This window comes from Symphodus melops (genome assembly GCF_947650265.1).
Source record: "Symphodus melops genome assembly, chromosome: 17".
Classification (NCBI taxonomy): domain Eukaryota; kingdom Metazoa; phylum Chordata; class Actinopteri; order Labriformes; family Labridae; genus Symphodus; species Symphodus melops.
In genome coordinates, this window is record NC_136707.1 from 8,886,477 (window position 1) to 8,911,530 (window position 25,054).

The 25,054-nt window shown below is 41.9% G+C and overlaps 3 protein-coding genes across 14 annotated transcripts in view; 1 reads left to right on the forward strand and 2 right to left on the reverse strand.

Annotated features, from left to right (window-relative positions):
- Positions 1–99: 99 nt before the first annotated feature.
- fmnl1a (formin-like 1a) lies at positions 100–13,057 on the forward strand. The gene is made up of 25 exons (XM_079365802.1): positions 100–934; positions 3,621–3,704; positions 4,087–4,173; positions 4,272–4,345; positions 4,870–4,953; positions 5,064–5,207; positions 6,011–6,119; positions 6,453–6,529; positions 6,614–6,707; positions 7,053–7,127; positions 7,218–7,328; positions 7,687–7,836; positions 7,924–8,025; positions 8,262–8,838; positions 8,933–9,057; positions 9,148–9,350; positions 9,450–9,684; positions 9,774–9,842; positions 9,927–10,007; positions 10,142–10,271; positions 10,368–10,531; positions 10,628–10,729; positions 10,818–10,904; positions 11,078–11,192; positions 11,295–13,057. Exons 1-25 carry the CDS (start codon positions 749–751, stop codon positions 11,357–11,359), a joined length of 3,330 nt encoding a protein of 1,109 aa, XP_079221928.1. The 5' UTR covers positions 100–748; the 3' UTR covers positions 11,360–13,057.
- LOC306837926 (uncharacterized protein) lies at positions 11,826–17,064 on the reverse strand (the record flags this gene model as incomplete). Its single annotated transcript, XM_079365806.1, has 1 exon — positions 11,826–17,064. The coding sequence occupies one exon, from the start codon at positions 17,062–17,064 to the stop codon at positions 16,582–16,584; it is 483 nt and encodes a 160-aa protein (XP_079221932.1). The 3' UTR covers positions 11,826–16,581.
- A 270-nt stretch (positions 17,065–17,334) lies between these two features.
- LOC306837921 (SRC kinase signaling inhibitor 1-like) overlaps positions 17,335–25,054 on the reverse strand; it is a 91,257-nt gene continuing 83,537 nt past the window's right edge. For 11 of the 12 annotated variants that reach the window (XM_079365790.1, XM_079365796.1, XM_079365794.1 and 8 more), the window contains 2 exons: positions 21,827–21,964; positions 17,335–17,450 (listed from right to left, as the gene is read on the reverse strand). In XM_079365790.1, the coding sequence (XP_079221916.1) occupies positions 17,445–17,450; positions 21,827–21,964 (144 nt within the window). In that variant the 3' untranslated portion in view covers positions 17,335–17,444. The remainder of the gene's footprint in view (positions 17,451–21,826; positions 21,965–25,054) is intronic. The other variant, XM_079365793.1, reaches the window with a different exon arrangement.

A 25,054-nucleotide genomic window follows, 5' to 3' on the forward strand; every position in this document is an offset into this window, starting at 1 on the left:
GTTATATGACCTTATTCCGAAGATAATAACCAACACAAAATGTACTTCAATGCAAATTGAGCAGGCTTATAGAGAATAAATGGCTCAAAAGTAGTGAAAGTGGATATGTAAGAAGTTGCAGATAGTTTATTTTTCTAATTGGTTCATTTGGTCATTGTATAATGCACAATTGTTTATGCTGCTACTTAGTTCCATGCTCCATCATTTTATCTACGTACATTTTGTATAGTCCACGTGAGGGTTACGCTTCCACCCTGTCCTCCACTTCAGGTTCTGTTGCTGTCATGCACAGGAAGTTACTCTTCTGCTTTTGTGCTTTTGTGGTTTCTGTCTATGTTGCAGTGTGACAAACTCTCCTCTCCTTCCTCTCGCATGCAGCCCTCAGTATTCAGTCGACAGAGTAGATTTCAGTCAAGTATAAAGGATAGTGCACTTTGGAGGGACTTGTCGGGGAGTCCAACAGGCCCCATTAAGGCTTGTTATTTATTCTCTAAGAGCTACAGGTATATGAGAAGACACACATGAGAACAATTGGCCTTCGTCTACCAGCCTGTCCGCAGGACTAGGACTTGGCAGAGCAGAGGCTTTAGGCTCCTCTCACTGAAGGCCCAAAGACTCTGACTTAGGCCTGCTTGTTTTTGTCATTTGGAGTGGTCACCTTTTACCACCCTATTTTTGGATAGACTAATTTCTTGGTAGAAAAGGTTTGTACACAGCTTTCCTCCTGGATTACTTCTGGAGATTAGTGATGGGGAATGCGGCTGTAGGGGGCTTGGAGCAAGAACCAGCTGAGGGACGAGAAGCCAGGAACTCAGTCGGGGCAGCTTCAGGAATGAGTGACCCCGCTCATACCCTGCAGAAGAAGCAGCCAGCTCCCCCCAAACTGCCCATGCCCCCAGAGACAGAGCTGGAGGAGCGCTTCAATGTGGTGCTGGTGAGTGGCTGCACTTGAGATTTTGCACTTGATGTTTTACTCAGGTTAGTTGGTTTTGTGTTAGAAGCGTTGTGTGGTGGTTTGGATGAATACGCAGGTACACATGAAGTTGTTTTGTTTGCCAAAGTGTAATGCTTCACTGTTTAGAAACCTTACACCTGCAGTCTGAAAGAACCTGTTTAACGTAAATGCAGACTGGATTCAATATCATCCTTCAAACAAACTATCATTACAATTGTCTGGTGGGAGAGACAATTTTTGTGCTTTATGTGTGATCTAGCAAAGAGACAAAGGGGAATTTTTCCTTCACTTTTGACATTCTTAAATTTAAGTTATTCACAAAAAACAAAATCATCAACTACATGATGTTAGAATCATTTTGCAAGATTTATCCTTACAGTCTTAGTCTTTATTTGACTGTTAAAGACTAAGAACATGGTGATTAGTGCCTGCCCACAAAGCTGGCCCAAAGAGGAAGTTGAGAAACACATTTACAGACCAGAAGACCTGGAACCAACTGTTGCATCATTCTTTCATCAGTTTTACAAAAAAGTTGAAAAACATCAAAACTTCCCATGATTACTTTGCGTGTTATAAGGAAATACAGAGATGTTTTTTGTCACGGAGAATGTTTAAACTCTCATTGACGTTTTTAACCATTAAATAAAATACAAAAATGTATTCAAAAGAATAGTGGATGATCAGGTTTTTACTTGGCAGACTTGTCTAAATGAGCGTGAGATGTGCTAAGAGGGGGGAAAGAATGATGTCATGCTGACACGCAACCCGCACAGCTTCCACTAAAATACAAAAAGCGCTCTTTGTCGCCTACACTTTATTTTAAATACATTTCATCTGAAACTCTGTTGGCTTCATTTTCCAGCTTGAGTCTTTTTTTTGTCTGCCTACGGATAGAGAAAATACAATACACCTTGAAGTACCTGAAGGTCACACATTCAATGTTGCATTCAGATATGCAAACAGATGCAGTTATGTTAGCTGTGCTCCAACTGCTTAAGGATAAAAAACACATCTCTTTTCAACGTGCTCAATAAACATTGTTTTATGACTGCACTGCAATAAAGGACATTAATGCTGGTGTTTATATGGTGTTCAGTTTTTATAGCCTTGATCCTTGCAGGCCAATTGCTGAAATAGGTCATGTAACTTGTATAAAAAAAAAAAAAAGATATAAACGCCCTCTTTAGATATCACTTAGCAACTCATGCCCCACATCCGCAAGCATGTACCCGTCCATTTCTTGGCATTTTTTAAAATCATGTAGTGGGTGGAGTTCAACAAAGATGTCGAGATGCTTACTGTATAAAACACGTGAGGGTTTTTTTTTCTTTCACAAACACTCTTCTGAAAAGGAAAATATCGTCATGTGGTTTCTGGGTTTCATAATGTTTTTGCCACTCAGATGATAAAAAGTGGTTACCTGGGCCATTTTGTGCCAACCACCCCCTCTTAGTTTTACGAAAGTATGACATCACTTCCTTTTTTTTACAAAAACATCCATTGTAAAATCTTGAAAGTGTATCCTTCTTTTCTGTGGGTTTTTTTTTTTTGTTTAAGTTTGTGTAACCACTTTTACAAGAAAATGGGAAATGCACCTTCTCTTTTTTTAAATCGGTTTTATTATTATTACTTTCGCTTTTTGTAAACAATGCAACTGAATATAGACAGTTACATGAGTGTGTTGGTTATTTTAGGTGGGGTTGTCAAGTTGTACCATAAAACCAATAATGCCCCATCCCTCCCTTACCCCGCCCTAAGAATAAATCTTCGGCTCCACACAAGCTAAGCAGCAGGCTGTTTCCGTTTCTGCTTCTCGTTTTTAGAGTGCAGAAAAAAAACAAAAAAACATCACCACTTGAAAGTACAAACTGTTAGACCTGAGGTTCAACGCCCAGCGTCAACTGAAATGATTACTTTGGTCATAAAAACATGAAAGAACTATCAACCTGTTTCATTAAACCATCTATTCACATGACAGTGACTGAGGATCCTTCTTGCACATTGTAAGTGTTAGATATTATATCAGAAAAAAATCTGCAATTACGTAATGGATAGTATGATCCCAAATCAGCTCTTTTGACTGTGGGGGAGTCATGTCTATACAAGTAGGGAGACATTTCACACTGGGCAGACAAGACGGATCCGAATAAAACAATGCTTCTTAGGCCTGTTTCAACTCCAGAGATGGCTGTGTCAACAAACAGATGTAGGTGGTGGTGGTGGGGTGAGGATCTACAGTTTAAAGGATCATAGAACTGGCGGTTTGTGATTGACAGGCGTATATACAAATGTTAATCAATCAATCAATCAATCAATCAATCAATCAATCAATCTATCTATCTATCTATCTATCTATCTATCTATCTATCTATCTATCTATCTATCTATCTATCTATCTATCTATCTATCTATCTATCTATCTATCTATCTATCTATCTATCTATCTATCTATCTATCTATACTTAAGTCATCTTTTGACAGGTACAGCTAAGACTCTACTCACAAGGTTGATCTGTGGTTTGGTGTATTTGAGTATTTTTGACAACGCAGGAAATAAATGACAACTTTATATGATATGCAGATATGCAGATGACTGGAAGCCTTGTGGCGAAAAAAGAGTCACGTTGGAAACTAAGAAATGTTGTCTTCTTATTGCCGTTTTCAGAGCTACATGAACTTGCCTCCAGATAAACTGAAGCTGTTGAGCCAGTATGACAATGAAAAGAAGTGGGAACTAGTCTGTGATCAGGTAAGACTTTAAAGGTAGACATTGATAACTGTCATTAAACTGAAATGATCCTTGCACTTGTGCTTCACAACAGGGCAGAGTACACACACACACACACACACACACACACACACACACAAAAAAAAAACACACAAAATGGATGTGTGGTAAACAGCAGTGTGAAACCTCGCAGCGCATTCTCTGTGGTGGCAACTGACAGAGGCGTTGTCTTGGAAACAGAGAGCGGTTTGTGTCTGATGTGTTTACTAGCCCTGACAGTAATAGCTACAGATGATGTGCGCCTGTAAATGTGTCTCAGGTGAAGCCAACTCACTATTGAAAAGATGAACTCAGTCCAAAAAGCCTCTTTTAACGGAGCTCCCTATGAATTCTGCCTCCTCAGGAGCGTTTCCAGGTAAAGAGTCCCCCCTCCACTTACCTGGCTAAGATCAAGAGCTTCTACCAGGATCAAGGAGGAGTGTCTCGCAGGGTCAGTGTAAAGCACATACCTTCTTTTCATATTTGACACATGGTTACCTTCCTATCTGCTCAGTGCTGTCTTTATCTTCACCCCTGCTGCTTCTTTAGTTAAAGAAACGGATCCACGAGGCCACCCAGGTCCTTAAAGATTTGGAAATTTCACTCCGCACCAATCACATTGGGTAAGACAGAAAAGTGAGCTTCATGATAAAATTTGTAGGGGGTTTGTTTTTCTCATTATTTTGCAAAGAAATATAGATTTTTCTCAAACATTTAAATTGCTTTTATTGTGCAATGAAGCGTGCCCATTTTTTTTCTGTTTTTCTGCTGCCAGCTGTCAGTCTATTAGTAGTTTGAGTACTCTGCACGTGTTACGTCATATTTGTAAAGCATCGCTTTATAGAAAACAACACAGGGCACAGTTGTTTATTACATGAAGTTTTGAAGTATTACTGTCAGAATGATGAACTGCCTGTTTGATTTGTATCAGCTTTAAACACCATTTTAGGGTTTATCATTTAAGGTAAATGTTGAAATAAAGTTGTTTGATATAGAAGCAAATTTAAGTCAGGTAAATAAGGTTGAAGCAGTATCATCTGTTGTTGCAGTCTGGGTTTATTTCAAATCTGAGCACATAATCACTCACAAACAATGCTAACATATTTCTTTTTGAGTCTTTTCTAATTCACATACTTTATTTCTGTAGATGGGCTCAAGAGTTTCTTAATGACCAAAACAAAGGTTTGGATGTTCTTGTGGAGTACCTGTCCCACGCACAAAGTGACGCCTCGTAAGTAACACAAGGCTTAAAGAACTAAAGGTAACTGATGACTTTACTTAAAAGCAATTATTTAGTAACCGGAATGTGTTTGGTTTTTTTTTTTGTTGCATACTCTTCAGGTTTGACGTGGAGAGTATTGAAAATGGTGGCACCTTGTCAGATAGAGGAAAACCTGCAGAGAGGTCCATGGAAGACTTGACTAAAAGCCCCAGCAGCTCCCACTCACACGGGGTGACCAGAGCTGCTCGAGCTCTGACCATCAGGTGAGAACAACTGTTAGCATTAACACATACACACATGGTCAGACATCAGAGTAAAGCACGGCAGGGACGGTGATTACAACAGAGTTGTCTGAATGTAAAAATCTATGCCAGACTTTTATGAGCTACTTTTTCGGAGCATTTTGTCTTCATTGGATTGGACAGCTGAATAGATATGAAACACTGGGAGGGGTGACATGCATCAAAGGGCTGAAGTTGGATTCAAACCCACAGCCACTGTCACAAAGACCACAGCCTGTGTACATGAGGTTCTTTATCTTTTCATTTTCATGTTTACAACCAAAATATTATCAAACATAGTGACAGCGCATTATATATTTATATTTATTTCTTATTTACTGCACTCTAGTTCTGTTTACATCTGTTCACTACTGCACATATGCATATACGTCTGATCACTGTCCACTGTTTTCTAAAGTGTAGAGGGCTCTTTTTCTGCTGCTTTCTCCTGAAATGTCATCTACCAGCTATTGACACCAACGTCTCCTAAAACTAGGACATTCCAACCATCTGGCGAACACCTTGATACATTGGTTTTTTGTGCCCTTATTGGATGGACATGAAAGTGGATAATGTGTGTCATATTTTAACCCGGGCCGCCCACATTAAGGACTAGAGCCTCTGTACATGGGTTGCGCACCCTAATCACTCGACCAACAGCGCCCCAGCTAACTTTTTTTTAAATGTATATTATCAGTTAAAGGCCTCAACTACACACCATTTACTCACACAGTAGCTTCTGTATCTTTAAAACATTTGTTTACACACTTGATATCTCTCTACAGAATAAGCTCCACTCTTGGAAACAAGATGCATAAGAAGTCCCATTCGTCCTACCAGAGAGATGATGTACATGTGTGCATAATGTGTCTGCGAGCCATCATGAACTACCAGGTGAAGCATGAACAGACTGTGTTGGTTTGTTTTTAAAGAAGAGGACAGTTTTTAGCCACAAAGTGACTCAGTCTCACTTTCTCCCCCTGTCTGTTTATGAGCTTTAACCCCTCGTCATTTGATTGAAAGTCTTTAAAAAGTTGACATTTCTATTAAGTACTCAAAATCACTAATCAGTGCCCCTTCAGTTATTAACATACATGATATTATTAAGCAACATCCTCTTTTATACAAAAAAAAAAACTAACAGGGAATGCAAGATTAAGGCTTATCTGAGACGTCAGCTATGTGTTGGCCCTATTTTTAACGTTTGGTTTGTTCTCCTTTTTAAAGTCTGGTTTTAATCTGGTGATGACTCACCCTCGCTGCGTCAATGAGATCACCCTAAGTCTCAACAGCAGGAATCCCAGGTTAGTGTCAATGTGTATGAGACAAAGACTTTGTTTACTGTCTGTGTGCCTATATCATATCTTAACTCTCCTATTCTGCGGCAGGACCAAAGCTCTTGTGTTGGAGCTGCTGGCTGCTGTGTGTCTCGTTAGAGGAGGACATGACATCATTCTCTCTGCTTTTGACAATTTGAAAGAGGTGAAATTTGTTTTTAATATGTTTTGTTTTTTTTCTTCATTAAATGACAACTCACCGTTGCGTGTTCAGTCAAGCCATTGTTACAGACTTCCCCTTTGCTTACTCATCTTTCGGCTGACACAATCCAGCCCTCACATGCGCTGTGCTCATAATCTCTGCACATGGGGAACAGTCATAATCATTTGTGTAGTTTAAATGCAAGGACAATGCACAGGTACAAATATATCCGCATCCTGTAATGTAGTGTAAAGATCAGGAACCACTCCCTTGCGCCCCCCTTTGGGCAAAATTAAAAGTGACGTGCAAAGTACGACGTTTCAGTAAATACGTTTCCATCTTTTTCAGGTGAGCAGAGAAAAGAACCGCTTTGAGAAGTTGATGGAGTACTTCATCAATGATGACAGCAACATTGACTTCATGGTACGCGCACCAACACATTACCTCCACACAGGCTGACTTTTTCACAGCTACAGAGACGTGAAACTAATCCTCCATTATGTCTGTTTCCAGGTGGCCTGCATGCAGTTTATTAACATCGTGGTGCACTCAGTGGAGAACATGAACTTTCGTGTTCATCTCCAGTATGAGTTCACTCACCTCGGGCTGGACAAATATCTGGAGGTGAGGCTGTATTAAACATCTCTAGTGTCTGCAGGTCAGGCTTTATCGAGGGTCAAAAGTTAGAGCTGATGTAGTTGATACTCTTAAAACCAACAGATCCAGTCACAGAGTGAAAAGGAGTCACTTGCAATATTGAACCAATTCAATGAACAATGTTTTTAAAAAGGCTGCACACTATTCAGCACCAAAAGAAAACATATTTTCATTTAAGCAAAAATGAATTAAAGAGATACAAATGTCGTTGCCATATGTAAATACTGATTTTGATACTGATGCAATAATTACAATTTTATTCTTTATAATGCCTATCATAACATTTATTTTGTTAATGTTATTATTGTATGTGTTTATATGAAAGGGTCTGAAGCTTACAGAGTCAGAGAAGCTGCAGGTGCAGATCCAGGCTTACCTGGACAATTTGTTGGATGTAGGAGCCCTACTGGAGGACGCTGAGAACAGAGGAGGCGTGCTGGAGCATGTGGATGAACTGCAGGAGCACAACTCACAGGTCAGACCCATTCATGAAAAAAAAAAAAAAAATACAAGAGAAAATTGTAAAAATTGTGATGTTGAAGGACTGTTGTCTCTGTCGTAGCTGAGCGGCCGGCTTCAGGAGATCGAGAATCAGACTGGAGAGAGGATATCTGAACTCGAGACTCAGCTCATACAGGCCACCAAGGAGACCGAGCTGCTCAAAGTAAGTGCTGCTGCATGACTGGATCAGTGTGTAATGACGCTGATCAGTCAAAGTGAAGCATTCTCTCAGTGATTTAATTCCCTATACTTTGTCTGCTTCAGAACATGTCTTCTTCAATTCTATAGAAAGATATATATATATTTTTTTTGTACTCTCTTTTGTACTCTCTCTTGAATTTCCCTCGGGATCAATAAAGTAAATCTATCTGTTTAGAGTTCTGTGTTTGTGTTTTTCAGGAAAGTCTGAGAGAGTCCTGTTCTCAGGTCGGCTCCTTGCAGCAGCGAGAGCGGGAGCGGGAGCTTGACAGAGAGCGGGAGAAGGACAGGGAGCGTCTGAGCACCTCGGCCCCTCAGATGTCCTCAGAGCTGGAGCAGAAGATCCAGGAGCTGCAGGACAAAGGGTTGATTCGACTGGGACGCAGCGCCTCGGGAGGTCTCGACATCCAGGTGGTGCCTGTGACAGTGGTCGAATACATCCAAGCATCAGACCATCTCGCTGCTGCACCCTCTGTCACTCATTCCGAATCCCAACAGCCCAGCATCTCAGGCCCTCCACCTCCTCCTCCACCACCTCCTCCTGGTGGACCAGGGTCTGTTGCCTCTCCACCTCCGCCACCTCCACCCCCACCTCCACCAGGAGCTCCCCCACCTCCCCTTGCTCCTGGAGGAGGTCCCCCACCTCCACCTCCTCCTCCTCTCCCCGGTAGTGGACCCCCACCTCCTCCGCCTCCTCCTGGAAGTGGACCTCCACCTCCCCCTGCTCCACCTGGTGGCGGAATCCCACCTCCTCCTGGAGCACCAAACGCTCAGTCTGGTTAGTGTTTTTGATTAATAAAAGTGTAGAAAGTTATCATGAGTAAAGTTCTTATTTTATTTTAACTTCACCCTCTTCCTTTTTCTTTCTTCAGGGCTCAAGACGAAGAAACCCATTCAGACCAAGTTCAAGATGCCTTTGTTAAACTGGCAGGCCTTAAAACCAAACCAGGTGACGGGCACAGTCTTCAATGAACTGGATGATGAGCAGGTCTTAGGGGTAAGAAGATGCCACCTCTAATTTCTTACTATTTGCTCTATCTTTGCTTTAAAAATGCTGGTAGAATGATAAACTTCCTGTCTGCATCAGGAGCTGAACATGGATATATTTGAGGAACATTTCAAGACTCGGGCCCAGGGTAATCCAACAGACCTGTCCAAGATCAAGAAGAAGGTACTCCAGAAGGCACCCAGCAAGACCACCCTGATTGACGCCAATAAGGCCAAGAATCTGGCCATCACTTTACGCAAGGGAGGAATGAACCCATCAGGAATCTGCACCGCTATAGAGACGTATGTGCTTTATTGTAGACTTGGGCTTGCTTCTCTTCTCTGTAACTGCTTCCAACTGTATGACTATCATGAGTCTTTTTTTTTATTCTTTTTTTTTAGGTACGACCAGCAGTCTCTGTCCATAGACTTCCTAGAGTTACTCGAGCACTTTATACCGTCAGATTTCGAGATGAAGCTGCTTCAGAACTACGAGAAAGATGGCCGTCCGCTCGAGGAACTGGCAGACGAGGACCAGTTTGTCTTACGTTTTGGGAAGATTCCTCGTCTAAACCAGCGAATAAACACTCTCATCTTCATGGGCAACTTCCCAGAGACTGTCAAACGTCTGCAGCCAGTCAGTTTGTCAAAGACGTTACAATTATTATGGCCTTAGAAAATACTTCAAGAATGTGGGTTCTCATTTTGTTTTGACCTCATCCACAGCAACTGAACTCCATTATTGCTGCGTCAATGTCCATCAAGTCTTCAGTCAAACTGAAAAAGATCTTAGAGGTAATTAAAAGAGAAGATGACATGCACGTGTAGCTTCCACATCTTAGATTTGTCTCACACGTCTTCCCATGTGTTCCCTTCCAGATTATTCTCGCCTTTGGAAACTACATGAACAGCAGTAAAAGGGGCGCCGTTTATGGGTTTAGGCTGCAGAGTCTGGACCTTGTGAGTAGCATTTGTTTTTTTTTTTACAAATCAAAAGTTCTAGCAATAAGCATTTAAATGACCTCGCACAGCCGAATCCTTTTAGCTGTTTAGTTATTCAAATGAAAGAAAACTTATCAGCTTCACCTTTCCAGTTGTTTGAGACCAAATCAACGGATCGCTCCCAGACATTACTTCAATTCATCACCGGCATCGTCCAGGAAAAATACCCCGACTTGGCCAATTTCTATACCGAGCTACATTTTGTAGACAAGGCAGCACTTGGTATGTCAACACGAACAAATCAAGCTTCCCTGTTTCTTTAACCTGGGAGTTTAAATTGAGAATTGTTTCACACTTACTGGCGTTTTTGTTCTGCAGTATCACTGGATGGCATTCTTCAGGATATCCGCTCATTGGAACGAGGAATGGAGATGACCAAAAAGGAATTCCTGGTGCAGGATGACAGTCCTGTGCTGAAGGAATTCATTAAAACCAACAGTGAGCAGCTGGAAACGTTTATCAAAGACAGCAAGACAGCACAGGTTAGCCTTTCACAAAATGCTGAGTAATCACATTATGTGTATCCTCCTTTGAATGCATATTTCATTGAGTTGTCCTTTCTTTCTCTCTCTCTCCAGGAGGCATACTTCTCTGTGGTGGAGTATTTCGGCGAGAACCCCAAAACCACGCAGCCTTCGATGTTTTTCCCGCTGTTTGGACGCTTGATAAGGGCCTATAAGGTGAGAATGTGAGGTGGCTTTCCGATAGTGATGCGTAACAAACGCTGCATTTAAGGCTAACTGTTTTGCCCTGGATTTAAAAAAACAGGCAGCACAGCAGGATATCGAGCAGAAAAAGAAAATGGAGAGCGAGAGCAAAGACGCCGTGTCTCCAAACAAGCCAGGGGCACAAAAGGTAAATCATTTTCCAATTTTTTTTCCATCTGAATAGTTTTTTTGGTTATTTAAAACAAGTTTCCATCGTGTAAACCAACAAATCTGCAGTCACAACACATGTCGCTAAAGCTCTGAGATGGTTGAACATTTCCATAAGTCTTAAAACGCTTCTTTTGTTTGTTGCACTGTCAGGGGCCTATGATGCCTAAGATGCCACAGATGGACCTGATAGCTGAGCTGAAGAAGAGGCAGGTGAAACCCCAGGTACGCGAAGGGAAGGATGGCGCCCTGGAAGACATCATCACAGGTACAGTAACATGAGTCCTCCTGTAGGAGATGATTGGTGATGTTTTAAGCACGTTAGATGTCTATGGGATGTTGAAACTTGCCTGTCTTTATCTCGACTCAGATTTAAGGAACACACCGTTCAGGCCGACAGATGGTCGTCGGCCGGCACAACGCCAGGACACTTGAGCTGCTTCTGTTCAAAGACTTTTTTTTTTTTTTTTTACATAACTGAATGGAACCACTTTTAAGCATACAGATGAAAAAAACAGGATTTAAACTTTCTGTACATACTTTATGAAACAAACTAAACAATATTAAGCGATTTGGCAGTGTGTATTTTGCAAACTTTTTTAGCTTGAATTTGCTGTGTAAATAGAGTTATGGTTGAATTATTGAATTATTTCTATTGAAAAATGTCCATGAATTTGATTTAAAATCTGTTAAAAAAACAAACAAAAAATTTGACTGTGTTGCCTCATGGCTTTGTATGCTCTAAATGGTAGTGTTGTTACCAATTCAGGTATAAGATAAACTTTACTTTAAATAAACACAATTTTTAACCAATTACTTTTGTTTTTCTTTAAAAAAAAAGAGAGTTTTTTCCACGGTGAGGTGTGAAGGATTTATAAAGCAATATGAGACGCCAGCAGTGTACAAGAGAGCTGCACTTTATTGGACACACAATCACAGCAAGTTATGTACAAAAGAAGGCAGGGTCAACTGCCGACTGTCTTCTCACAGGAAAAACACACATTTCTCACAGAATATCATGGCATCCACACTGATAAATTTGTATCTCCAGTATCAGTAGGCTTTTAAATTTATATATCATTATATTATAGATCTATTTTCTGTATTATTTTTGTTCTTATATCACACTACTCTACAAGTGGGAGAATCACTCAGTGGAAAGAGTGCACCGTCACTGGTGACTTCTCTGGTTGGGGTGCGTTCAAGCATTCCGAATCCTTCTAGACATTCGATCACTCTCGGCCACTATCATCATCTTCATGGTCACGTAACGTCACAGTAAGACTGAACATGCCTGTGTCACAGATACCAAAACATTTGTCTCCATCCTCCGTGTTTGGAAACCGCTTTTCTCTCTTTCTCTCTCGATCTCTTTTTCTTGGAAAAAAAACATGTAGACAACATTTTTTTTCTCGACTGCACCGTGCGATTGCTTGAGACTTATTCATGCATTGTTTTGTATATACCTTTTGTACCCTTTTGCCATAGTTTATTCATAAAACATCTTCTTTTGGACATAACAATTTGTAGAACTCGCTAGGAATGACTCGGCCTATTTACAAGTCAATTTTGTTTTTCTACTTTTGATGCCAAGACTTTTGAACATCCACACATTCATGTAAAAATCTCATATACATACTATAGAATGTAGGTTCATTATAAAAAAAGATAGAATGGCAAAGAGGAGACCAAACTTTAAATTCATACAACTCTAAATGAATTCTCTTACTCACCCATCTTGGTGGCTTGAATATCTTTTGTGGTTTAGCTTAAAATGCTACTTAGAGCCTCTCAGTTCAAAAACTGGAGCTAAACAAAATGAACTTCCAACTGTTGTGACGGTTAAGAGCCTGTTGTCTCCGAATGCTGAGCACCGAGCTTCAGCGTTCACATTTCTACCACTCAGGTCCACATGCAAACATGACACAGAAGGAAATTAAAGCCATATACTTTCTTTTGTCAAAGCAGCAAGGCTCTGTGTAAAGCCTTTGAGCCATAAACTGACCTTTCACAGTCGTAACCAAGATACATCTTTGTTTCGGACCATTCCTTGCTCACTAATACCAGCTGAATCACAAATACAGGATGGGGTAAAACAGACCAAACAAATAAAATCTCCCCCCTCAAAAAAAACAACAACACAGTTTCAGAAAACAACCCCATAAAAAGAAAAACCTTGTAGCAAAATAAGTCCCTAAGCACAGGCACTGGTCCAGCATCTCACACCTCATAAGAGATCCTTCACATAAGGAGGCGAAGGTGCAAATGTGCTGGACAAGCGTTTTCAGGGACAAGCTTGATCATAACTCAGAATGACAAAAAACCTTAATCAGTGTTCATAAAGAAAAGTCCTAGAATTAAAAAAAGAACATCAGTGTATTTTACAGAGAGTAACTGTTATCTATACAGATATTTTAAACAAATATAAAAATGTTCTGTGTATGAATAAATAATCTCAGTGTGAAATGTAATATCTCTCAATGATTTAAAAAAGAAAAATCTGTACAAAATGGTCACTAATATATCAAAACTGAAGAGATGATGACATTTTACAGTATATAATTGAATCTAGGCCTATATATATATCACACTTTTCTTCACAATTATAATATCATACACAAACATCTCACTTAGATATATTTATAGATGTATATTTCTTCTAGTTTTCATTTCAAGTTTGCACGAGTTTTACTGATTGCCAGGGGCATCCGCTGCGAGTGTCTTCAACGTGCCCTCCAAAGCCTCCAGCCATGTTGAAATCACAGCCAACTAACACTTGTCTTGAAAACATTATTCCAGGGAGCACTATCACGCATTTCTCGGAGGTTTCATCTCAGACTTAACTTGGGGGAAAGCAGCCAAGCGTGAATACTTCCTCCCCAACGCTCACCAGACGCGATTGCAGCAGAATTTAACTCCGAGAGTTATGGATTGAGTGTGGAACAGCATGAGTAAGTGAATTTCTTTCATTTGACTTCACTCAATATGAAACCCAGAGCTTGAACCTGCCTGGCAGAGCTACAGAGCGCCCACGGTGAGGCTTAGAATCGCAGTGCTAAGAGCTTTTTTGCACATTGTTAGAAATCAGGGAGTGTTTAGTCAAAAGCCACCGCTGCAGCCTGACACACTCTGCATTTCAAGAGCTCTTTTCTTTTTCTGAGAAAAAATGGGAACAAGCCCATTCCCGCAGACTCTTCTTTGGGTAAAAGTATCCTGTCATTGCTGCTGATCTAATACTGTTATAGAAGATCATGTGGGGGAGTCTTCGAGGCACTGGGAAAAACATGGTAGCAGGTCCTTACAGACAAACAGGCCTTCCTTAAAAGGCAAAGCACTGCCTTGGTGCAATTGCAAGAGTGCTAATAACATATTGAACACTTTTACTGTTCATGAATCAAGGTCCAATAAACCTTATCCAAGGCGAGCCTTAACTGACATGGTTTTCATTTCACAGACCAAAGACAAAGCAAAGTGAAAGGGGCAGGGAAAGAACAGCCGCTTATTGGCTCTCTGTCAGACACTTCCTCTCATCTCTTTGGGTCTTTTATATCACAAGCACCCCTCAATGGTCTTATTAAAGTAGCCTTCAAACACATGTCCCCAAACTAATCCCCTCTCCTCAAGCTGCCTACTCTTTGGCACAAGCTCCTTTGCACATGTTTTAATCTCGATGCCACAAAGAATTGATTTCACACAGTTTTTCTAGCGAACGTCTTCGAGAAATATCACTTTGTCTGCGACCGTCTGCTCAACCTCGTCGCCTCCTGAGCGGGCAGCCTTAAGGCGACTATGCAGGAAAGGGAGATTCCAAAAACGTTTCCTTGTGCAGAGTGTACACTTAGGGAACCACTGGCAGTCATTTGATGTGCTTTAACCTCAACTGCTGTTGGTTGAGGCCAACGAGAGGCCAAACAATCAAAAGTGTTCAACGGGAGTAAAATGAAACCAAAGGAAGCAACGCTGTCTCACAGTAGGAGATATCACTGATCTTCTTTTCTTCCTTGAGGCAACATTAGGGGCTTTGTGCTTGTCACAGTTAACCAGATTTAAGATTTAAGGTAATTGTTTTGGGGTTTTTTTAACAGGAAACACTCAAGGGTCAAACTATACTTGATATTTCCATAAATGTGCTAACTAACCTTTTCTTTTTTAAAACTACTCGAAAATTTAAAACAGTGTCGGAGATGTTTAAGTGCGATCATTTCACTGCGGAGGAATATGCTTTGTGTTTTATTCAAAGACATTTACTGTGTTTTCAAATTGCCGGCACACTTTGAAAGCTTCATCCCAGCAGATCACCTTTTTAAGCTCCAAAGCAGCCATTGTCTTGAAAGAAACTACTCCATCCGTCATTCCATAAGTCGGATACTTGAAAGGCTGGAATCATGTCCTGTTTGAAGCGGCAAGTGGAAGCAGAATGCTCTTGAGACAGTTGTGACTTAAAAACGAATCATCACACATTGGTTGCTGAGACAAAAACGTGTAAAGTCGATACTTGTGCAAACAGCTGAATGTGTGACAGGTATGTGTGTTGAATAGTACTGTGTGTGCTGTGGAAGGGTTTTTCATGTCAGGTGCTAAAGTGTAAGAGCAACCTGTTTGATCTTACTGCAGAAACATCCTGATTGTCATAATTAACTAACATTGATTCATTAATACACATATACAGTTATCCATTAACGATAAAAGGTTTACTATTGGCTCCCCCCTGTTGTGTCACTGGACCTCCACTTTCTGTTTTTCAATAGAAATTGTGCTGATCTTACTCTACTTGCTACAATGTGCTTCTTTTTTTTTTAAATTAAAAGGGCCAGTTTGAAATCTTCAATAATTGTTCTAAATTTTTGATGCAACGCGGTTTCTTTTTTTTTTTTTTTTTTTTTTCTCGGAGTGATGGATATAAATATTCCAACAATACGGCATGAAATCAAAGCAGGCTCTCAGACACTGGTCTTGCATTAAAGCACAGGTCGGAGATCAGGAAGTGAGACCATCATGTAAACTCGAACACAGTGCGAACAAACAGAGGGAAAATATAGCACCAGGTAAGAGTTTCAAACACAGGCAAAAAAAACCCGACAACACAAAACAAGCTTTTGAACCACTATCACCTTGCTCTACTTTAAACTTTTTCTTTTTTTTTTTCTTCCTCACATTCTGTCAGGTGATGCAAGGGTGAGCGACCCTGAACACACACGATTACTGGACTCACTTGATGATTATTGCAGCTTCATTTTCAATGATAAAAGTCACTGTCTGAAAAATGAGTTCTCCTCCACTAACATGCCGTACAGTGAGGGTACAGTGTGCACGTGGCTGCTACTCTTGGTAAACCCATCCAGACCATTTCAGCTTCGAGCCTCAGAGCAGGCAGCCGATCGGAGGGGAGGCCCGTTTGTGTGCTCTCTAACCTGCAAACCAGCAGCATGACTTTGTGGGAGTCCAAGAAGAAGAATGTGACTTCATTTACAGTCCAGTAGTTCTTTCCATGGATATATGGAGACTGCAAACTGAGAAGAGGCCAAAAGTAGAGAGAAAGAAGAGCAAAACATGACAACAACAAAAAAAAAGATGGAATTTTCTGCTATGGTGGTCGTTTTATCTTTATGATCATGAAGTGATGGTGCTTGAATCCTCTTATATCCTCATCATCCTTATCATGGAGAGTTTCCAGGGGTGAGCTCCTTCTTCACAGGCTCACTGCCGCCGTCCTTGCAGTTGTCGAGGCTACAACCGCTGCGCTTAAGAAGCCCAGAAGAGAGGCTGAGGGGACTCAAAGGGGTGGGCGAGGAGGGAGAGAGGGAGGGAGTCGGAGTGGTTGGGGAGGAGGATGAGGGGGAGGGCGTAGCGGGGGGAGTCGGGGAGGAGGACTGGCTACTTTGCAAGGGCAAAGAGGAGGCTCGCTGCTCTCGTAGAAGGCGGTGATGACGGATGGCGGAGGAGAGGAGCAGGGCTTCGGCGCTCAGGCCAGCAGCTGACAGGCTCGCCAGCAGGGCCTTCGCTTGGATAGGGGAGGCTGTCAAGGAGGGAAATGACCCATCCTGGGGGTATTTCCTCAGGCCAGGGGTGAACCCTGCCGCAGGGGAGGGCACTCGGCCTGAGAAAATGCCCGTTTTGATACCAGAGAGGTATGGCTCCATACTGCCGCTGGTGCTGTTGGTCCCCAAGGCCTTCAGGGAGAGCAGGGCCAAAAGAAACAGGGAAGGGGAGTGGAGGTTTCAGGGATCAAAGGGGAAATCATGAGAGTTAAAGTCTGAAAATTGACTGGGCACTGTCCCCTGCAGCTCTTTCCCTTCCCATTACAGTCAAACATGCCCGTGCATGCATGCTTGCACACACACACACACACACTCTTCCACTAACGCACACAGACTGGGGTTCAGTGTAGATTTTTGAGGCGCAAAGTAAAAGGGGCAGATGGATGAGTGTAGCTCTCCATTTGGGTTAACAGGAGGAGGAGGAGGAGGAGGAGGAGGAGTAGGAGGAAGAAAGTTGAAGAGGCCGGACACGCACAGGTCGCTCACTGCTGCAGGGTCACACGAACAGTAGGTGGGGGTGTGGTTGGCCGCAGGCACAGGTGTCAGACGAAACATGTAGTGGGGGGGGGGGGGGGGGGGGGGGGGGGAACAAAACAAGAGACACAGGAGATTGTTATTCAGGTTGATATCAGCATGTGTAACGCAAGCCATGAGACAGGCTGCCATCTACACATGACGACCAAACCACTGATAAATACAGCTTCTGTCACGGGGGGCAACACTAACATACATACAAATCAATACAAACTTACACTGTTTAAAGGTGAATCACCTTTATTTTGACATTTGTTTTAATGACGTTTCCTCATTAAAAAATGCAAAATATGTTCGTGGACAGACAGCCTCATACTTTCAGTCTCATGTAATGCTGGACAGAGTCATTAGATGGCACTGTTTAAACAGTATGAAACTTGCTTCACATTCAGAACGTGTGTCTCAGGTTTGCAGGTAAAATGAACGCATTCTGTCAGAATATCTCTTGATGTATTTTGCTCCAACTGTCCCTTCGACCTAAAACCTTGCCATTATTGTGCAATATTTTTCACAACACACGGAAGCTTTATTTTTGTTTTCTTGTAAGAAGCACAGGGAGGAGGGTTTTTGCTGTGGCTCTCAAAGTTTTTAAATGTGTTGGTTTAGGGGATTATGAGGATTAGTTGTGAATAAAGAAGAGCATGTGTGCTGGTCTGGACCGCGCTGCTGGTAGGCTTTCACCTGCTCTGTTGAAGCTCCAGCTTGTGCTGCCAAACCGTCCCTGGAGAGTGCGGCTGTTCCTTCTGCTCGAGGAACTCCTCTCAAGCCTGGCCGACGCATTTATTCTGGTCTGTGAGTGCTGCAGAGCAGCCATCCTTCATCTCTTGAACTCAAAGCATGCCTGCCAAATGACAGCCCCCCCCCAGGAAAGACCTTCACAACCCCCACATCATGCCCGCTACCTTTAACTAGCCTGTTTTACCGCCAGAAGTAATAAGAGGCCAAACGGGAAATGGAAATAGGGTTTTTGCTGCATGAAAGTGATTCACATTGTCATGCCCTTCTTGATCTGCTCCAAAGCAAACGGACAGAAATTGTGGCTTTGAACTGTCTGTTTTTATACAGCACACTGAATTGAAGGATCCTCATGCTTGGAATGCTTTAATACCTCAGAGTAAAGCTTTGGTGAGCAGACAGCCTGAGCAAAGCAGCATCCAGCATGATCAGAAAGGCTGCATTAATGTTCTCACCTACAGTTAACAAAAAGAGATTACATCAGAGCTGAGACTAACGAAAGAACCTGATGCTTTGCAAAAAAAAAAAAAAAAATTTTTAAAATAAATATTACATGTTTTGCTCCAAGTATCAGTCTTCATTGGAATACGTTGTTTGAGGAGGGCAGCAAAGTGTAGAAAGGAATAACACCTGAAATCTGTCACACCAGGTGCTACAGAACCACAAACCTCAAAACTCGGATGACGTGAACAGTACTTGTTCACTCACGCAACATGTTTTTTTTCTCAATGGAACGTAAAAGAGCGATGTCAGTGTAAAAGCTAAACAGTGACAGGACCCATATAAAACTGAAAAAGGGATGTCTTAAAAATGTTTAACTCTCCTTCCAGCTGGTGTTCATGAAATGTTAATGTGCACCAGCTGCCTTTATTGAACTGTGGGGAAATGTTACTGTCATTGTATGGATAATGCTACTTATGCTAAAGGTATCTATATATTCAGAGCTATTACTGTATTATTAGATCAGTTAAAAGGCTATAGAACCGTCAATCATCCTTTGACCACAGGGAACAATTAAATTCATTTATTAAAAAAAAAAAAAAAAAAGACTGAAAAACAGCAATAAGAGCTGGAGGAGTGAGGGGAGAGACTTTGGGATCATGTTAGTGGAATTATGTCAAGAAGACGTTGAACAGCGAGAGACACCTTTACCTTTAACTGTTGGCTGAGCCGAGAGGTCACCCAGCGTGGGCCCCGTCTGATTGTCAGAACAATAACACCAGTCAGAAGTGTGATCAGCAGGTGTGTGTTTGAGGGGGAGAAGAGAGTGAGGCGAGTGCTGTGAGCTCCGTGTGAGGTCACAGCTGGATAATATTGGATTATTATATTGATGATACAAACACAGAGAGATTCTGGAAGACAGTAACTGAATGTAGATTCTGCCTATTTTTCAACGATAACCTGTTATATAACTATTTGGTTGCGAATAGGTGGCTTATAGACACATTATTATAGCTCCTAGAGGTTGTTTGCAAGTGAGCCAGCCGCCTCCATTATTTGATTGGACGAGTTGCAGACCATCAGCATGTTCTTCTAGGATACTTCATGCTCAGCTGTTTCATTACACTGAATTTAAAACGCATTTTGTAATCAGAGTTTGCTCCATCCATCTGTCAGCTGAATTGTCATGGTCCGTGCTGTTTTCTTGCTTTGATTTGAAAGACATCAGGATTCTGACCGAGATGGAGCGACTTCAGATCTAGCAGTTTGTGGAAACCAATAACACAGCGCCAGATAATCTGAATTGTGCCTCATTAGGGTCTCGATAAAACTGCGTTTTTCTTCCAAAAGCTTTGGCACGTTGTCACCCTAAACAACTGAATACTCGTCCTCTGTTCTGACACTTCGCTCCCAGTGTTCGCTCACTGTCCCGAGCACTTTCACACATGCTGCGTCTTTTCCACGATCACTATTTTGAAGAGTTTGTGGACGTACAATGGCACACAATGTGAGTGTCACGCTGAAAAAAAGGGATCAATTCTGCCTTCATTTAACAAGAGTAGGCATCGACTCTGTGTAGAAATCAAAAGGGAACGAGGGAGACAAGTGGGAAGAGGGGGACAGTATGGCGGCGATTAAAGATTGCAGGAAGCGGAAGAAGGAAAGAGACATTAAGAGGAGGAAACGTGAAAGACTTATTGATTTGGAAAGAGAACTGGCCTCTTCATATTGAATAATCACTGATTGCCAGAGACTGAAGGGGGGAGATTATGGCATGGCACTGCAGACATTACTCCCAATCTTCACTGAGTCTGAGGCGACCCAAGCCACTTTACTTCCTCCTTCCCTGCAGTCTCCCGCTCTACGCCTAACCTGTCCTAACTCTGCAATTTCCCAGACTGAATTGATTTCTGAATTCTCTGTCATATTCTGTGGGGTGTGCAGGTTTAGGTCCACTTCACTGCTCCTGTTATTTTCTCAAGTTACAGACATTAAGTTTTTTTTTTTTTTTTTCTTTTTCCCCTCCACTGTGCAAATGGGATGATGCAAAACCTTCTCTTTCCCTTCATTGGACTGACATGCTTCAACAGTTCAATTTGCTTGCCTCCTGGGACATCTAGTACCATTACGTCCGGCCCAGTATTTTATCTCATCTATAATGCAAACATGCGGGTAAATTAAAGCAGAAATAAAGTTGCTGTGCCAGCTATTTAGCAGGCATGCATGTGGGACAAAAACGTACAGAAAGAAGTTTTAGCAAGGTTTCAGCATCAAACTTCACTTATATCAAGTCCTAATATAAGTTATAATGAAAGAATAGGCCCCAGGCTGTTTTCATTTTCACAACTTGTACAGGCTGTGAATAACTGAAAGTCAGTTGTTCAAACGTTTACATAACTTGAGTGTCTATAATTAGATATCGTTTAAGACTTTATGTTCAGCTAATCTTGAAGGTAATTGACAAGCTAATCCTCTGCCCCTGTCACCATGTTAGTCTATGAAAAAAACCTTTAGAGGACTCTTTGACCTATTTCAAACAAACCTCTGAAGTCGAGATTTTCCCAATAATCTGACATTTCATTTTAGAAGGAATCAATATCAGCAAAAAATCCCCTAAAAAAACAATTGTGTGAAAAACAAATGTTTTTCCAGTATTTGAAAGGTGAGCAGAGCATGGTGGAGATGTGCAGGGGTTCTCTAGAACAAGTAGAGGACTGAGTGGAGGTGAGGAGCGATGGTTATAGTTATGTCCAATTCATACTGGATTTTGAGTGTAATTACAGAGGGACCGTGCCACCACCTTTACATGTACTTATCTTTTAAAGTCAGAAACAAGGTTGGATAGTTTGTCGGTGTAATAAGAGAGAAAAGCTCACGGCTCATTACTTCTCTTTACCCCAACTTGAGACAGAGAGGATGATATTAATGATAAGTCTGTTTTATAACCATGGTCATCTTCCTTTAATGACTGTTACACTCCTATTCTCTTTAAGTTTTTTTTTTTATAGCACATGGAAATTTGTGGCCATCGCTGCACTACAGAAAAAAAGGGGACTTTACTGAAATAGTTGGGTAAAGTAACGTACAGTCCAGCGGTATACGTGCTACAAGATCAAGAATGATTGGTCCCGACAGTGCTAATATGAGACAGTACCTGCTGCTGGCCCTGGATCTTCATGAAGTCATCTCTTTTGCTGCTTTTGGTCTTATCTGTGCTGTTCTGCTGCAGGTGCTTCAGTTTGGAGGCAGCAGAGGAGTGTTGGACGTCCCCACCACCTGAACTGTTCCCTCCCTGAGGAGAGCAGAGCAGAGAGGTGTTAACACCGGACACTGTACATGTTGTACTTTTTATTTCTCTTCTACAGTACTTTCAGTTTATGCCTTAAGCAAACACAAAACTATAGGGAGTTTGACTTCAGCAAGCAAGTCTGTCTCCTGAGACCAATGACGATGTTTAAGATCAGAGCTTGGAGCTGATAAAACCCAACAATCCACTTCGCAGAGTTTCAGCATCCATCCAGCAGAAAGTGACAGAGACCAGAAACTAGAAACACAGCATCAAGACCGACGTTGCATAGCCTGATCCAAGCAGCAGTGAGTTTAATGATCTCTCCTGCTGAGTTACTCTGCCACCAACACACACACACACATGAAATGTAAAGCCCAATTTCTTCTAACTCTGTCTCTTGTGCAAACGGAGATATGAGCTGAAGAAAGATTTGAAAAGATAAACTGTTGTCGAGCCTAAAAGCCAATGTTCCTTTTTTTTTTTTATTTTTTTTTTTTTAAAGCAACTGGGAGAGTTTTCCTTCTAAGCCTGATTCCTCTTTGGTGTTTGAAATGCAGACAGAAATCAGTATATTTGATACTTGATGCACGCATCCTTATTCTAATGTGCTAATTAAAACTGAGCTGCGATGGGAAGCGGCTTGTCAGTGTAAATTAAGTGCGTTGATGAATCGGTGTTGGACAGGAGAAGGTAAGAAGGGTCATGTTGAAAAGATGAACATGGTTGAAGTTGAAGTGATGAAATAATGCGTGAAGACTCTGTAATCCTCAGTCGTGCTCAGGGGAACGCTCCCTGGCTCTACATCAGAGGGCTGAAACTAACCATGACAGTGGGACTGTCAAAGAGTGCGGCCCTGCCCTGAGTGGGCGTGGACATTCGGAGCAACAGGGAATTCTACCGAGCGGGGAAGACACTGTAGCTGCAGCTGACCCAGGAAGGCATTAATGCTTTTGATTAGCACTAATCTTCTGTTGAGCAAACGGTCAAATAAAGGTGAGTTTGAAGACGGATACTGAAAAATGTCTGCTCAAAGAGTTTCACATTTAGTCAAAAGAAGGATAAAGATTGCTTTTAGCAATTCTTATAAAATATTTCCCGATTTTATATAGGTTCAGGATGTTGCTTCTTGTTCTTGTTTTAGATTCCATTTTATTTAACTTTGTACTTTCTGCACATTTAGATTTTATTAATGTAAATATCATTTATCTTATTTTACCTCATTTTATTACTTTTTTTTTTTACCGTACCTTTTTTATCTACATTGAATGAGTAAACCTTGAACCTTGCTTAAAGATATTTTTCTACACATTATATATTTTTCTTAATGATATTTTTTTTTACCTAGAAGTAATGGATTCAGTTATATTTCTTCCTGTGTTCTAGAAACACAATACACAATAGGCCTACATTTGTGGTATCTTGGTGTGCGGAATGAAAAAGGTGACACAGTACATAAAACACGCTTTGAAGGGGGTTTAAATGCAGCACAACAGAGGATGAACAGATCGTCATTTTGTTTAGAAGACTTTCTAAAAGCAAGAGAATTGATTTCAACCCTGAACAAAGATGGGAGGACAGATGCAGTACGATAGAGCTGACGAATCCTAGAAGAAGAAAAAAAGAAGAGGAAAATAAGGTAAATTATCTCCACTGTGTTTTTGATTGCCTGTTTGTTGTTACAAACAGGGTAAACTAGCCCTGATTTACACGCAGAGAAGCAGATGACAGAACAAATCAGTAAAGAAACAATTAACAACTGTGGGCTCAGCAGGGAAGCAGCTCCGACACTAATCACAGAACAGACAGGAAGGAAGGAAGTCTGTTGTCTGTCCCTAATTATGTAGTTTCGATTTTTCTTAAACAGTTAGCGTACAATTTGGTCAGGGAGCAGACATCAGAAGCTCAAAAAAAAAGTTCAAGCGGTCACCCAGAAAGAGGCAGTGAAGAAAGAGAACAGAGCATGCTGCTCCAGAGCAGGAGTCTGCAACACAGGTGGAAGCATTGAACCTGGATTGATGCTGGGCTCAGGGAGGACGGCTTGCGTGGGATAGGTGGCTTCCAGGTCCCTGAGGTCACACTGCCTGTCATCTGTATATGGGTGCTTGGGGTGGTTGTCTCTGCGTCGAGTTGCTCCGGTGTCGGATGCCCACCTATCTCAATCAAAGTGTTCTCCAGCTCACGAATAGTCTCCTCCAAACTGTCCAGCCTCCTGTAGGTGCTGCTTTGGACATCTTCTCTTCTTTTCCTCTGGCTCTGGTCAGAGCTGTCTGATCCATTGGTTTTAAGACAAGTGTTCAATGAATTTTGCTGTATTCCAGGAGTTCCCTTAGTTTTAGAGTTGTGCCGAATTGTAAGCATCCTTTCTCCAGTCTCTATCCCTCTCTTCAGAGCCTCCATTATGGAGCTCTGCTGGCCTGAGTGGAGGGAGGATTTTATTCTGGGTTTGGGCACCGGCCTGGACGACTCCAAAAGGGAATACAGCAGCCTGTAGGCCTCCCTGACTGTTTTTCTCTCCGTGAGAAGCACTAGGAGAGGCCGGACACTCAGCTGAACCTCAGAGACGTTCCTGGTCTGTGGGGAGATGGTCAAAGACTGCAGAGATTCACCTGCAGTCCTGCAGAGCTCCTGGACCTCTGAGGGAGACACCACCCTCACCAACAGCTCCGTCAACAACAGGGCCACGTCCTGTTTTAAGTCCTTATCCTCTTTGACACCGCACAGCTCTCGCTCTGCTCGAGGATATCGAACAAATGAATCCCTTTCGTTTGTCATGTGAGTCCGGTAGACGGGGTAATGACCAGTCAGATCTTGTGATGGACTCTCTTGAACAGGGTCATTTGCTTCATCTCTGACAGGCTCCTCGGAGGCAGTGGAAGACGCCGGCAAACACTCTGTCAGCACGATGCAGGGGACAGGAGACAAGTGCCTTTCCTACAAATGTGGAGAGCACTTAAGAGTTTAATTTAAACACACTTAACTTGTCTTAGCTAACACACATCTAGCAACTTCCAAGTTGGAAAACGAGCAGAATAGGAAAATGTACAATTTGAAGGCAATTCAACTTGGGGATTTTACTGACTCGTTGGTTATGAA